This window comes from Aristolochia californica, unplaced genomic scaffold (assembly GCF_029961685.1).
Source record: "Aristolochia californica isolate CCGP_79_NKW_82.1479 unplaced genomic scaffold, dmAriCali1.0.hap1 SCAF_2, whole genome shotgun sequence".
In the NCBI taxonomy this organism is placed as follows: Eukaryota; Viridiplantae; Streptophyta; class Magnoliopsida; order Piperales; family Aristolochiaceae; genus Aristolochia; species Aristolochia californica.
The window spans coordinates 35,656,711-35,673,003 of record NW_027181881.1 but is presented as its reverse complement, the minus strand read 5'-3'; the positions used below and the strand labels follow the sequence as shown (position 1 = coordinate 35,673,003).

Genomic DNA, 16,293 nt, shown 5'->3' with positions numbered 1-16,293 from the left:
ATCCTAAGTAGACAATTAGGTTGAGAAGCCATTCTTAACTTGGAAACGTCTACTGCTGATGCCAATAAAAGAAGCTCAAACAAAAGAATCACTATAACACTCTCCTTAAGTGTCACTTCTCCCAGAAGGCTATATGAGCTGACAACATTATCAACAAACAAAACAGCTTCAAAATCCCAAAATGAATCTAAATTAGCGTGCAAACAATGAGCTACAAATGCGATGTTGATCTAACCATAAGAATAACGAGGTCAACTATTTGACTATCCCATTTGGCTTATTTCAAATCTCTGGCATTTAATCAGCATGACAAATATCTTGCTAGAGCTGACCAAGAGAAACAGGACAGCCAAAAAAACTGAATATCATAACATCTTGATAAAGGAGTGAATGAGGACTTGACTGGCTTCTTTTTTAATTTTCAGCAGATTGTTGGGAAAAGAAAAAAGTACAACTTAGTCTATCATGTCAAAACATGCAGATAAAATAAGTATTTATCTTAATTGATTCGTAACTTCTGAAATCCCTTAGAGGAGACCTAGTCAATTCTCACAAAGCAGTGAAGAAACTATCACACAAGTGTTCACTTTTCTCAATGTCCATGCAAAGTGAACCTTCTGGTTTCTTAATTGATATAACTGCATCGAAGAATTTGCTAACAGAATAAAGCCAAAAAAATTCTATCATTCAAAAGAAAATAGAGATACAAAAAATCTCATAGAATAAGTACTGGAAGATTGACTCAAAGACTAAAACCCATAATACTAAGTCTAGGTCTACCATACATATGGTGAAAGCAAAGATTTGTATACGAAATAGATTGGACCCAGCATGGCTTACGAAGCAGCATGTGGGGCAATGGAAAAGTGACGTCTTCTAAAGTTGACTGCAGCACAAATAAGATTGCTTGCAATGGATGAATAACAATCCAAAAAAAAGCACAATATTAGAAGTGAACATATTAGAGAGCATAAAGAGACAAGAAGAAAGTGGATGTGTCAGCTCAGATGGTTTGGACATGTGAGAGTCAACCTAATACTGCTCTAGGAAGAAATGCTCATCAACTGTTTTGATGGACTGGCAAGAAGAAGAGCATAACAGAAAATATCAAGGACTCCAATGGTGAGAAAAAACTAGAAGGCAATCAAAGAATGGAATAATAAAATGATGGAATGGACGAAGGGAAATAATTCATGTTGCTTACCTCTACTTGCTGGACAAGGCTAAAGAAATTATGAATTTTTGTTTCCAATGTTGCTTATACACGAGCACAGACCCCTTACCCCTGGTGAAACTTGCACTCGATACCTCACACTTGAAATCCGCCAATTTGACACTGAGCCAAAGGCCCAAGTCATGCTATAGTGATTATAATGCTCACAAATTGATGAATGGAGTTTATTCATCAATCTCTAAGCCTCCAAATGCCACTCTCAACACTCACTATTAAGAGTCTAGACGATGTGACAGGTTCATATCCCAAACATTGGAAGTACAAATTTAGTCAGTACAAATTCATCATGATTGCCATATCAACTTCTGGGAACATCTCAAGGCACCAATTCCTTAATAGCAACTGACAGATTTTGCATATGACGGCTGCATTGTAGAGATTCAACAGGTAAAAGCACAAGTAATACAAACTCAATAATCTACAAAATTCAGTGCTACAAAAGGAGAGGCAGAAAAACTTAGAGATCAGAGAGTCACCTCCACAGATAAGAATCCTTAATTATGAAACAAAAACACTTCCCACTATCACCACAACACAGTTATCGAACAGTAATTTGGTGGAACTATAATAAAACGTACAAGCACAGGTAAAGTCGAATAGTTGGACATTTACGGACAATAATCTATCGAACTGGAGACCACCACATTACCTCCACCTCTAACTCATTCGGCAGACCCAGCTTTCGCCTCTACCCCCTTTCCCTCATGACTTGAACAACAAGCCCCATGATGGTGAGCATGACCGTGATGATGATGATGCTTGCCCTTAAGCTGCTTCCTCATGTCATAGGCATCCTCCCCATCTGCATAATACTTTGCCTCCACGTCATGTATCTTGTAGCCTAACGTCACCGTATAAAGATTGAAGGCGGCACGATTGCTCCGGCGTACGTGGAGAGACACATACTCGGCTCCGAAGACCTGTTCCATGGCGTTCTGTGCGGCGGTCATGAGCTTGGTGGCAAGACCAAGCTTGCGGTGGGTGCGAAGGACGGCGAGGGAGGTGATGTGGCCATGGCACTCAGAGCTCTCCTCCTCCATCTTAGCGAGGACATATCCGACGATGCGGCCACCATAGTCCTCGGCGACGTAGAGGAGCTGCGGCCAAGAGAGGATGTGGTAGAAGTAGTACTTCATCTGGTAGTTCTCCGGCAAGCAGAGGAGGTTGCAAGCTTGCATCGCCAATAGATCGTCGATGGTTGCCTGACGAATACAAACCATCTTTGTTGCCCTTTCCTCGGCGTTGCCTCGACGCTACTCGACAACAAAGAGGCCTTGCTCTGGCTTCCCGTCTATCGTGCGTGCTTCCCCACAGGCGAACGGAAGTATGGAACAAAATCGAAAATGTGATTAACCAGAAGAATAAGGCCCGGTTACTCATCAAAGTCAAAGTCAAATCACTTTCACTAGAAAATAAATTTATTAAATTATTTTATTAATAAATCTCTTATATACTTTCCACTCTAATTTTTACTATATACTAACACAAAAAATTAGTCCTCAAAGTCAAAGTCAAAAATCACTTTCACTAGAAAATAAATTTATTAAATTATTTTATTAATAAATTTCTTTTGCACTTTCCATGGTAATTTTTACTATATACTAACACAAAAAATTATTGTTTACAATATTTTCTATTACACACACTAATACAAAAAAGTAATTCACAACTTTCACTTACATTAAATAATTCACTTTCAAAGTGCACTAACCCCACCTAAAACTGCTATGGAGAGAAGTCTAGTAGCAACAAAGTATTAACAATGTTGATCTCAGAACGAACGTCACTTAGATCGTGTAGAAAATAGCGGGCACTGCCCTAAGTTAGGGGTGGCATCTAATCGAGCCAGTTCGTGAGCGGTTCGAGCTTGGCTCAATTCCGACTCAGTTCGATTCGATTTATCCAAATCCAAATAAGGTTTGTCTGTGTCGAGCTCGACCGAACCATGGTTCGGTTCGAAAGCTCACGAACCAACTCGTTAACTTAACGAGGGTTTGGGAATCGGGATCGGCAGACAGGAGCTGAGAGTGGGGGGAGGAATTCTTCCTCTTCTCGTCTGCCTTTGTCGTTTCTTTTGTCGTTGCCGCCTCCGTCATAGCTGTTAGCTCCAACGACAACTCCTCGCCGACACCGCTAGACCCCCTCCTCTTGCTAGGGGAAACATAGCCAAACCTGAACCTGAACTTGCCTATGTTCGAGCTGAGTTTGATTTAAATATTTCGAACTCGAGCTCGAGCTGAGCCGAGCCTATTCACCATGACTCACGATCAAATTGTCCAAGTCTATGTGGATGATATCATATTTGGCTATGATTAAATTTTTTTGTTTCTACTACCTCTAATAGCCGATCTCATAGCTCAAAATAAGTTATAGATTAAATAATTTAAGCAAAATGTTTCTATGATATAGAATTTAACCTTAGTTGACCTTGTAACTTGTATGCTCAAAATATGATTTTCAATTATTTCTTTCGAAATTATACTAATAGCAATTAAGCAAAATTGAATTTTCTAAACAATTTCTAATAATGGCACCAATTAAATTTAAATTAAGAAATTCTGGGCAACTTATGAAAACTATTTGTAACTATTTTAATGATACAAAATTCCAATCAAAGTCACCAAGAGGCCCAATTGTAATGAAGCACGTAGACACATGACAAGGCTTGGGTCATAGATCAGAGAAATAAGCAAAAAAAAATAAAAAAAATACAGGAAGTGAACATATTTTAGTAATGTACAACGGACTTTTCAAAGATTGAAATTTGACCATCTCAAAAGTTATGAAATTCGAAACATACCCACCAGCCTCCTATTTGGAATAAAATATGTAGTGAAAACAATTCTTTCGAGATCGACCAATCCCATATGTGCCTCCAAATTACCACGGCATCCACGGCCTGACAACCAGATCTAAATTTCTCAGATCGAGGCCGCCCATCCACCGCGCCATTGGAAGGCAACGGGGCTTCGGACGACGTGGTGGCCGTCGCTCCAAGTGATGGAACCGAACGTCGCACTGGCCAGCCCCGGCTCCTGATCGCTCAGAGACAAGAAAGTGACAACGTAACTCAAGCTCTTCTTCTCCTCGCTGAAGACGAGCTTGCTGGGCGAGACTTTGATTTCCACGAAGGATGGCCCCTCCACCTTCACATCATAAACAGCGTCTGCAGACCCGCCCACGTTCGTCACCACCCGCTTGTAATTTACTATTTCCCGTCCTGGCTCGAACACCACCGCGAAGGAGGGGTAGTTAAGATTTCCGGGAGTGCCCAAGGTCGCGAACTCCGAGCAATCCACGCCTGTCGGGTCCTTCACAAACACGGCTATGTCCCATTTGCTGTACCCACTTGCGCAGAGGAATCCGATGTAGTCTGTTTCCAGGATGTCGTACACCAGACCCGGATCGAGGGCTCTGTTCGGGTCAACGTGCCCGGCCCCGCGCACGAAGGGTGTAGACTCGCCACCGGTGGCGAGATCCATGATGACCTTGCCTGAGTTATCTGTGTTGTATGCCGTGGTCATGAGGGCGGATTTGATGGCAGCGGGACTCCATTTCGGGAAAGCCTTCCTAAGCAAAGCTGCTAAGCCGCTGACGTGGGGGCAGGACATGGATGTCCCAGAGATGATGTTAAATTCCACCCGCCTCAGGTCGATGTCCAGGTCAGTTGGAGCCGAAGCTCCCGTCCATCCGGCCAAGATGTTAACACCGGGGGCGATCACATCCGGCTTCAGGATCTCCGGGGACCGATAGTTGGGCCCTCGGCTGGAGAAGGCCGCGACCTTAGGCGCCGCCGGACTAGGTCCAATCACGGTTCCCCTGAAGAGGATTGTAGCAACTGGTGAAGGATCGGATCTTACATATGAGAGGATCTTGCTGCCTGCAGCCTCACCGACCATAGTAGCAGGGATGAGGTGGGAATCGGCGATAAGCTCCTCGCCACTCTCTGCTGTGTTTGCGAGGATCATACCGACGCCACCGGCCATCTTGACCGCACTCCCCTTCTCTACCCTAGCGTTTCCACCACGCACACAAACAACTATTTTTCCGGCAACCTTGGAAGGGTTGAGGCGACCAGTATAGCAGTAGCTGCTCCCACAGTCACCGCCGTAGACGACTGAATAGTTGTTAGACGAGTCGAGCCTATCTCCCGAATAAAGAGACACACCGCTATAGACGTTTCCATCTCCAATAACGACATCGGCTGGGAATTCTCTGTCAATTGTTGAGGCCCCCACTGTCAGGATCCATGGAGCAATGTTAACTGCAGTATAGGGTCCAGGCCCCGAGTTACCCGCCGAGCAGGAGACCACTACCCCGTTTTGCATGGCCCCGAACGCTCCGATGGCGATCGAATCATCGACGTAGCGTGGGGCGTATCCGCCGCTCCCGACGGAGAGTGAAATGACATGGACCCTGTCGGCCACGGCCTGATCCATGGCGGCGAGAATATCCGAATCGAAGCAGCCCACCTTCCAACAGATTTTGTAAGCCGCGATTCGGGCTTTGGTCGCCATCCCCCGAGCTTCTCCTTTAGCGTACTGAAAGAATCCTGCATCGTGAACTAATGACCCCGCCGCCGTGGAGGCAGTGTGAGTCCCGTGCCCTTCGGTATCCCTGGGAGATTTCGACTCTGAGGACTCGTCGATAGGTCTGCGCCTGTAGGCTTCGTACCCTTTGTAGAAAGACCTGGCGCCGATCAATTTCTTATTGCACAAAGACGCCGGAAAATCCTTGGTATCCTCGCAGGTGCCTTTCCATCCGGACGGAACCTCCGAAAGTCCTTCATCGGAAAAGCTCCGGAGCTCCGGCCAAATTCCGGTATCCAACATGCCGACGATAACATCATCGGCGTAGTCAGAGTTTGGCCAGAGTCCAAAGCCGTCCTGTAGGCCCAGGAAGTGTGGGGTGCGCGTGGTATGGACATGGTGGATTCGCTCAGGAACGACGTTTAGAACGCCGGGGAGAGATCTGAGTGCGACGGCCTGAAAAGGGGCGAGACGGACGGCGAAACCTTGCACAGCATGGTCGTACGTGTAAAGGATTTGGGCGGGTTGCTGCGATTGAGGGAGAGACTCGACCGCGGCGGAGTACCAGTGATGGTGGGAAAGGATGTTATCAGGTTTCAGGGATTTGGCCACGTGAACTATGTAGGTCGTCTGATCGCGATCGGAGAGAGTGCGGGAGGAAGTGAATAATACGAAAAGGAGAAGGAAGGAGGGCCAGAGATTCGCCATCGCCATGGGTGAGTTCGAGCGCCGTGCGTGAGGTCCGAGACTGAAGATTCCGCAGCCTCCGGATAAAAAGACGGGCGATGAGATATTTTTAGTGTTTTTTTCATTGACAAACGATATCAAATATTTGCCATTAGGTTTTGGTGGAAATTACTTTCGTAAACCAGATTCAAACAATTATTTCGTTGAAAAGCGACCAAGAAGGGCAATTTTTGTAGCCAATCGTTGATCATGTTGCTACAGAATTATCTCCATAATGTACACGCAAGGCCGATCGATTCTTGTCCATTAGTCGTACCAATCACTAAGAACGATCCCACGTGAGACACGGATCAGCTTCTCAACCACGCTTTTTTCTAATCTCAATTACAAAGGTCCATCCCCACGATGCCAGCATGACCAGGTACGTTGCACCGTAAAATTAGCTTGTCTCCTGACAGAGAGAGACTGCACGCGAGTAGGTCCGAACAGTCGTAAGCGTCGCCATTATTTACTCATCGAATTGAAATCATAAAAATCCTATTATTCACTTAATAATATTATTACTTTAATTATTTTATAATTTATTTTTTTTTTATTTCAGTTAAAGAAGTAAAATGACAGGGGTATTTTTAGAATATTTTATTTATAGGAATATTTTTGTAATATTTCATCTTAAACATTGTTAGGGTGAACCCTATTTAAGGGGTAAAAGTAATGAGAAAGAGAAACATTGATTTAGAGTAACCAGGGTTTTTGAGTTCTTCTCAACGAGCTCAGGGGTGTGCGTTCTCCTTAACGAACCTAGGATTTTCAAGCTTCCCTTGGGCTTGATTTTCGTCTTTCTCTTCTTCCTCCCTACGAATCCATGTATCAGATCCGGGACTATAACAACTGGTATCAGAGTGAGAACACAATGGGCGATTCTTCGTTCCAAGAAAAATATATTGCCATACTTGATTTATTGGAAGAAATATGTGAGGGAATGCGTAGACGAGAAATTTCTGCAACGAAGAGGTATCTCAATGCTGCAAAAAAGAAGGTCATACGACCTAAATCCTCTGAGCACGAAAAATTCACAAAAGAAAAGGCAGAAGACGCTGTCTCGGACGGGAAGACAGGCCATGGGCTAGATAAATTAAAAATTTCCCGAGCAGGGAAATCGTTGTCCTACTGTTCACTAGCCGAAGTCGCTGTGGATGAGGGTGAGACCTCAAAATCGAATTCGAACTCAAACCTTCAACAATCAGACGGTGGGAACCCTGATTTTTGAAAATCCGAGGGGTATTCCACAACCCCCTTCTCATGGGAGGACACACGTCTTCCACGGGCGACACAAACAACTTTGAGACACCTCCCTCTTAGAAAATCAACAAGCGGAGAAGCCCCAAAGGGGTGAAGGGGCTCCAAGGGGCGGAGTAGCAGTGACACTGCTCGAATTTTTGGCCTGGTGGTTTTATGTTCCAAGAAGCAGAGAAACAAAACCATTTTGACGAAATTCTTGTTTGTGTGTATGAATTCCGAGATGGAATTTTTTTGTGGATGTCGGGAGTGATAGAAATTTTTTTTTGGATGTTGTTTTATTTCTACTGTTGAGAACAACAGTAGTGAACCTCTTCCAATTTCTGTTGCACGCTTGGATGATGGACGTATTTCATATTCTTCGTTGTTTAACCTTGATAAACCGACTGATGATATTCATTATGAAGAAGATTACCCTCCTTTTGTGTGGATTGCCTCTGGAGGAAAGGGTTCTTGAGCCTCAAAGCCACTGCCTTTCAAGCAAGAGTTCACGTATCAATTGCCATTGAATTTAGCTCTGTTGGAAGATGGGTTCAAACCCACAAGCTCAAGGCAAGAAACGCACATGTCAAAGGAGTTGCACATGTGTGAATTTTGATACTTCACTTAAAGATGGCATAGAGGTGTAAATATGTGTTCTTTTTATGTCTTTTATTTCAACAAGTTGTAGCCCTAAGGGCATTGTAAAGACTATAAATAAAGGCATTGGCTAAGAGGTAGAGCATTGAAGCACTCTCCTCTCTTTCCACAAATTCATCCAGCCATCATTTCACTTTGATGCAAACCTCTTTTCCCTTAATCCAAACTCTCTTCTTCTCCTTCTTCTTCTTCTTCCTCGTTGATTTAAAGTTCTTTGCATGAGATCCTAAATTTTACATGGTATTAGAGCAGGTTGGTCCCGTGTTCGAATCCCGCTCCCACCGCTTTCCATGACATATTCCCCGTGCTTTATACGGGCCCCGAATTTGAATTTCACGGGTTGTCCCGTACGGGGGAGTGTTGAGATATTTATATAGACCAGGCCAGTCCTTGTGGATTTACCTATTGTGCTTTCCTAACAGGTTCGAGTCTTTTAGCGCAATGATTTCAACAAGATTTTTTTTATGGAGGAAACAAGTCAAACGAGAATTCTCATATTTCTACTCAACAATTTAAGAGGTCTCCTGAAGTGAACTTGAGAAATGTGTTGAGTGGTATATATGCTATCATAACAGGTAGTTATAAGGGCCCTGCGATGATAGGAGATTCACGGGATAGTGAGTCAAATTTGTCCTTTCCTGGTTCTGAAAAAAATGGAGATAAAATTCTTTTGGGCAATCAAATTGACAACAGTGTACTGAAATTTTCCTTGAGGAGGATTTATATCAAATTTCTCAGATGAATTATAAAGTTGTGGATGCACACACCAATAGTGTGTCTATTTCAAAAATGGAGAATTACAGTCTCTTGTTCTGGAGAACAGTGTTGTGGGGTTTGTGGAGAGCATTCAGAGATGATGAACAAGGTTATATGATGTATAAAGACGCCAATCTGCCATTAAATACCAGAGTTAAAGATCTTATCAGAAGAATGACTCGGGCTGAAAAGATCGGTCAGATGACACAAGCCGATCATTCTGTGGTCTACCCGAAAAATAATCAGAAGGGGTGTAAAGGCTTTGATGATGTCGGGATTTCATTTAAGTCGAGGATCATGGCCCTGCCGACGTTCGTTTTGGTCGATTGTGGAGATTGTTCTTTTGCTTTAAATGTGTGGAATGCCCAGAATGCTGGAGCCTCAGCTGTCCTTGTTGCGGATGACACCGAAGAACCACTAATAACCATGGATTCACCTCGAGAGGATGAAACATCTACCAAATATATTCAGAATATAACCATCTCTTCTGCCCTTATTGATAGAAACTTTGGTTAGAAGTTAAAGAAGGCTATTGCCAGTGGGTAAATGGTTAATGTGAACCTTGACTAGAGAGAAGCAGTGCCCCACCCAGATGATCGGGTGGAGTATGAGTTGTGGACCAATAGCAATGATGAGTGTGGCCTAAGCGTGCTGATGCAATTTGTGAAGGATTTCAAGGGGGCAACACAATTACTTGAACAAGGCGGATACAACCAGTTCACACCTCACTACATAACTTGGTATTGTCCATAGGCATTCACAATTAGCAAGCAATGCAAATCTCAGTGTATTAATCATGGGAGATATTGTGCACCTGATCCTGAACAAGATTTTAGTCAAGGATATGAAGGGAAAGATGTGGTTATTGAGAACTTGAGACAGTTATGTGTTTTTAAGGTTGCAAATGAGTCCAAAAGACCTTGGGTATGGTGGGATTATGTGACAGGCTTTCAAATAAGGTGCCCTATGAAGGAAAAAAAGTACAACAAGGAATATGCAGATGCAATTATCAAATCTCTTGGACTTGACAATAAGACAATTGAGAAGTGCATGGGCGACCCAAATGCTAATGCTGACAATCCTGTGCTGAAAAAGAGCAAGATGCTCAAGTTGGTAAGGGATCCAGGGGAGATGTTACCATACTGCCTACACTTGTTGTTAATAATCGGCAGTATCGAGGGAAGTTAGAGAAAGGTGTTGTATTGAAGGCTATTTGTGCTAGTTTTGAGGAAACTACTGAACTTGTTGTTTGTTTGAGTGATGATATTGAGACAAATGAATGCTTGAGCAACAATGGTGGTTGTTGGCGAGATAAAATTGTGAATATAACAACTTGCAAGGACACATTCCATGGAAGAGTCTATGAGTGTCCCTTGGTAGAAGGAGTGCAGTTCAAAGGGGATGGTTATAGCCATTGTGAAGCAAGTGGGCCTGGACGATGCAAGCTAAACAATGGAGGTTGTTGGCATGCTACTCAAGATGGACATTCCTTCTCAACTTGTCAGGAGGCTGAGGTCAAGCAGGATTCGGGGATGAGTGGGGGTGTTGCATATGTTCTTGATATGGACGAGAAGTTTCACCAAAGGTGCAACCTTGAATTGGTGGATCTTGACAAAGTAGTAGACCACGATGATATCTTGATATCATGCTCAGTGCTTACGACCATTTCGTCGAGTATGCTGGGAAATTTGCTGAACATGGACTGGGTCCAAAGACTGAGGTTATCAGGGACATGCTATATTTTGCCAATGAGGCAACTGCTAGGGCAGATCCCACAAAGGCTTTTAATGTCGAAGTAGAAGTTACCAGTTTGGCGCAGGTGATCGTTCAACTTGTTGTTTGGTTGCTTATCCGTATTGGGGTATGCTACAGCAAGTGAAGCTGGCAGTGTCAAAAAAAAAAAATTTGCTTCTCTAGTTGGATGCTCTACTTTTGTAGTCCAGAGGGCTGACACAGATACCACGGTTGATACTTGAGAACGAATGGAGACGTCGGCACGGGCAAGCAGACCCTACCTTTGAGCTTGAGGACAAACTCTTTCTTCCAGGGGGTGTAACGTTATGCACGCAATAACTTTATTATTTTAATTGTTTTTCTTTAATTTATTTTATTTTATTTCAGTTTAAGAAGTAATAGGCCACAAAGGCATTTTTGGAATTTTTTTTATAGGGGTATTTTTGTAATATTTTATCTTAAACCTTGTAAGGGTGAACCCTATTTAAGGGGTAAGAGTAATGAGAAAGAGAAGCATTGATTTAGAGTAAACAAGATTTTGAGTTCTCCTCGACGAGCTCAGGGGTGTGCGTTCTCCTTAACAAACCTCGGGTTTTCAAGCTTCCCTTTGGCTTGATTTTCGTCTTTCTCTTCTTCCTCTCTACGAATCCATGTGTCAGATCCGGGACCATAACAAACATTAACCCCTCGTTGAAAATTTTTATTTCAAAAAAAGGTTAGAAATATTTTTTAAAATATATATTTTTAAGAGACCTTCAATATAAAATCTTATTAGTGTTTTACCAGAAAATAATATAATTTTTTTAAAAAATTTAAATTAAATTTTTTCTTATCTATTTAACTGCAATTAAAATTACATTTCAGTTAAATGTTACATGTAAGGAATAGGCCCACATAGATTAGTGAGTATAACGATCTTGAGTTTATTAGTTGGAAAAGAGACTTTCTAAGTTAGCTATTCTTTTTTATGGGCATTAGACTCAAATTCACGTGGTATCCGAGCCGTGAGGGGAGTATTAAGGAATAATCCTACATAGATTAGTGAATACAAAAATTTTGAATTTATTAATTATAATTTTTTTTCTAAATTGGCTAGTTATTTTTGGATGGACCTTGGACCCACTTCATATTACATAAGTTGAAAAATGGGCACAATGCAATGCAGTAAGCTATGGCTTGAACGACACCATTGGGTTGTGTAGTGGGGAAGATGTTGGCATCCCCAATAAACACTTCCTCCACCTCCCATGTTTTCCGCTCTCCCTCCATGTTTTCATACCTCATGACGTTGCCCTCATTAGGAATTAGACGCCTTAATTCCAAACTAACGAGAACAATAGTAATAATCGCGAAAGAAAGGAAAAACTATGTTTCCATACCTCATGACGTTGCCTTTTTTAGGAATCAAGATTTATACAAGTTTGCCTCAAGATGAGACTATGTCTTGTCTTCTGCTGCTGCAGTAATCCAATATGAAGATGAAATAGTTTACAAGAGAGATCACACACACTTACATTTGTTGTTTTTCTCTATCCTCTCTCGTCCGTAACTGAAGCTCCTCAGATGAATGATAAAACCCTAATAGTGGCGTCCCCCAATTCTAAAGAGAAAATTAGGGAAACTGCTTTACAAGAGTAAAATTCTGAAATTATCCTCAATGAAACAACAATATATATATCATGGATCTGTGTACCGACCCAACTTAGGGCGTTAATTAGGCTCCACAACCTAATAATCTCCCACTCGGAGACTAATCCATCATTAATATCTCATTTGCAGTGCCAATAACTTTTCAATCCTCAGCGAGAAGTCCAACTGAAGTTGCACACAACTTCAGTTTCTCAATCATAACAGTCATTGTGAACATATAGCTGGATTCTGACTCCCTTGAATCTTCTCAAGTGCTAATATGTTGTGGACTCAATAGCACACCGAGTCACTCAAAGGAGGAGGCAATAACTCACCGAGTTCATTAGTTTTATATTTCATATTTTTTATTGCTTTAAGTATAATTTTTCAATAAGTATGTAAGGAGTATGGACGTAGGGGCAGAATTGTCATTTTTAGCCTTAAAATACTTATTTAAAGGGTAAATAAATAGAGAAAAGGCAAGCATTGATTTTTAGGTTAAACAGGCTTGGAGCTCTCTTTGACGAGCTCTAGGGTTTGGAGGTCTCCCTTGATGATCTCTAGGTCTAGATTTCCTTAGAATCTGCATATCTCTCTTTCATTCTTGATTTGTGTTGAATCCAGTGCGCTAAAAGGCTCGAACCTATTAGGAAAGAAACCGTACGAATCTTATACAAGGACTAGCCTGATATAAATATCTCAACACTCCTCTGCACGGGGAAACCCATGGAAATTTGGGGAACGTAGAATGCGCACGGGGACAACCGTGGAAACGCGGCAGGAGCGGGATTCGAACTCAGGACCAACCTGTTCAGATACCATATTGAAACCATTTGCTCTAAAAGATCGACCTGTTAGAGAAGGCGCAACATGAATATTAAAGACAGGCAACGAGCCAATTCCAACACTCCCCCGCACATGCGACGCCCACAACACGGGGCACCCCCCATAACACGGGGGGTCAAATTTGTCAACACAGATATTGAGGGCAGCGGGATTCGAACACAAGACCGACCTGCTCTGATACCATGTTGATTTTTAGGACTCGATTTAGGTCATGGAAAAAATAAGAGAGACACCATTGGGAGAAAACTAGAGGTTATGGACACTATCCAAACCTTTTCCCAGAAGGTATATTTATAGATATAAAAAATACCAATATTACAAGTATACCCTTCACCCTAATAAGAATGAAGAAAAGATAGAAAATATAAACTAATTACATCAGTGTCACCCTAATTACATCACATATTCCAGCACCCCCTCAAGCTGGGAGGTAATGACAGTGATCCCAACTTGAACCAAATAACATAAATATAATAATAATCTCCTCGTGTCCCAAGAGAAGTACGAAACTGGACACAAACTCTCAAAAGGTAAAAATGGGTGATAAAACACAAGTCAAAACCAAACTCGAAGGATTTCGAACGAATATAGTGACGATAATCACTAAAGTGGTTTGTCATTCACAAGACGGCGATAAAAGACCCACGGGTACCTATAAAAAGTCTCAATGGACTTAAAACACCCATATGAATAAAAGGGACAACCAAAGCAATGCTTTAAAAAGGGTTGGCTAGTAAGGGTAAGTGAGAGTCAAATAAAGGAAGGTAGGAGAAAGACTGGCAAAGGGTAACGGGTAATGGGTAAAGAAAATACGATGCTAAGGCCACCATGTGATTTATTTTTCTAAGAAATTCAAATTTTGCATCAAAAGAACCAATGTCAAAAACAATCAGCAAATAATGAACCCAAGGCAAGCAACCGAGGAGTTTTTCTTCAGAAATAATGTCTCAATCAAAGAGACACAATAGTAGCAGCGGAAATGGGTCAATGCCCAGATAACATGCTCCATATGTGCAGTTGTATAGTAGCGGATAATCGGTAAGTAATAGAGGTCCTTAAGAATAATAAGGACACATGAAATAATTGGCAATGAGTCCATCAGTAAATAAGGAAGTTGCACCAAATCCAAGTAAAAAGCCAAGATAATAATTCAGCTGGAGATAGAACCGAGTTGGACAAAGTCAAATAATAGACCAATATAGCCGAGTTGTGGGAGGAATTGGCATAGAACTCGGGACACAAACACGTATTTTTTTTTCAGTTTGACCCAGGCCGGGTTGACTTAGTCCGAGTTGACCCGAGTTAATTTAGCAGAACAAGAGTAAGTGCTGACCCGTCACTGGGTGAACTCGGCCCGGTCCAAGATGGCTTGACTTAACCCAGGCCAAGTTGGGTTGGAACAGGCGCTGTACCGCCGTTTTATTAAGTCCATTTCCTAAGTTAGAAAAATCAAAATTTCCAATAGTGTCTTCTTCCCACGTTGGAGCCGAGCTTCCGTCTTCCTCTTCTCGACCGAACAGAGAAAACACGACCGACCCGCTCTGATACCATGTTGAAACCAGTGCACTAAAAGGGTCGAACCTATTAGGAAAGCAACCGCATGGATCTTATACAAGGACTGGCCCGATATAAATATCTCAGCAATTTGTTTTTCCATTGATCTATACCGAGGAAGGGAAGGAGAGTTCTGTCCCTTTTTTGAGTTCAAAGAGAGGCTTCAGCCTCTTTTTCATCAACAACAGCTAGAGAGGGATCTTACCCTCCTTACTGAGCAAGAAGTGAGGTTTTTCCATCCTCATATCATGAGCAACATTGGCGCAAGGTGTGGAAGCTTTAAGATCAGCAAGAAGAAGGTAAGGATCCTCTAATACGTGATCCTAAAGTTATACAAGATAGGAGTTTTCCAGCCCTATCACGAGTAGCAACCAAGAGGGGTCCCAAACCTTCTTTTCCATAATCAAAATAAGAGGTTTTCTTCTCCTATCCGATCAGCAGCAATAAGGGCTATCTGCCCTTACCCTAAGACAACATATCAACCTCATAAAGAGAGCTTCTTTCCTCCAATCCGACATCAGCACAAAGAAAGGATTTTTCACCTTCCTTACCAAGGCCAGCAACTCACTTCCAGTGCTGGAGTCTCAAATTCCACGCTGTGTTACTAGATCCATGACTAGGGACCGTAACATATTACTCCATCTTCAAGAGCCGATCTAATGAAGTGATAACACACCTGTATGTGCTTTTGTTATGGCATGATAAACGATGTTCTTTGCAAAATGAATAGCACTCTGACAGTCACAATATAACACATTCTTCCCATGCTTGAGACCTAATTCTTCTAAAAAAGACTGAAACTATACCATCTCTTTGCTGGCTTCGGTCACGGTGACATATTTTGCTTCAGTAGTGGAAAGAACAACTATCTTTTGCAACTTAGAGTCCCAACTAATTGTTTTACCACCCAATGTGTATACATATCTAGTGGTACTCTTTCTGCCATCAATGTCTCCAGCCAAGTCAGCATCTACATAACCCAGTAATCCCAAGTCTGACTTTATGAAACATAAGGCTGAGTCTACAATCCCTCTCAAATACCTAAGAATCCACTTCACTGCTTCCTAATATTGTTTACCATGATTACTCATATATCTACTCACAACTCCCACTGCATGAGCTATGTCAGATCTAGTGCACACCATAACATACATGAGATTGCCAATAGCAGAAGTATAATCCACATTGGCCATGTGGGCTCACTCTTGCTCTATAGAAGGTGAGTGTTCCTTAGATAGCCCTAGCCAAAGGAGTACTCACTAGTTTTGCATCATTCATGTTGAATCAGTTCAACACCTTCTTCACATATTCTTCTTGTGACAGTTTCAAGAGATTAGTATCCCTAGTAATCCTCATCCAAAAGATTTGTTTTGTAACACCCAAATC

General features: G+C 42.2%; 2 protein-coding genes and 1 pseudogene across 2 annotated transcripts; 1 reads left to right on the top strand and 2 right to left on the bottom strand.

Annotated features, from left to right (window-relative positions):
• Positions 1 to 1,524: 1,524 nt before the first annotated feature.
• On the bottom strand, positions 1,525 to 2,552 carry LOC137956541 (N-terminal acetyltransferase A complex catalytic subunit NAA10-like). The gene has a single exon (XM_068804080.1). The coding sequence runs from the start codon at positions 2,452 to 2,454 to the stop codon at positions 1,897 to 1,899; it is 558 nt and encodes a 185-aa protein (XP_068660181.1). The 5' UTR covers positions 2,455 to 2,552; the 3' UTR covers positions 1,525 to 1,896.
• A 1,238-nt stretch (positions 2,553 to 3,790) lies between these two features.
• Positions 3,791 to 6,530, bottom strand: LOC137955567 (subtilisin-like protease SBT1.4). Its single transcript, XM_068802566.1, has one exon. The coding sequence runs from the start codon at positions 6,475 to 6,477 to the stop codon at positions 4,156 to 4,158; it is 2,322 nt and encodes a 773-aa protein (XP_068658667.1). The 5' UTR covers positions 6,478 to 6,530; the 3' UTR covers positions 3,791 to 4,155.
• A 2,647-nt stretch (positions 6,531 to 9,177) lies between these two features.
• Positions 9,178 to 10,943, top strand: LOC137955012 (vacuolar-sorting receptor 3-like; annotated as a pseudogene).
• Positions 10,944 to 16,293: the final 5,350 nt, after the last annotated feature.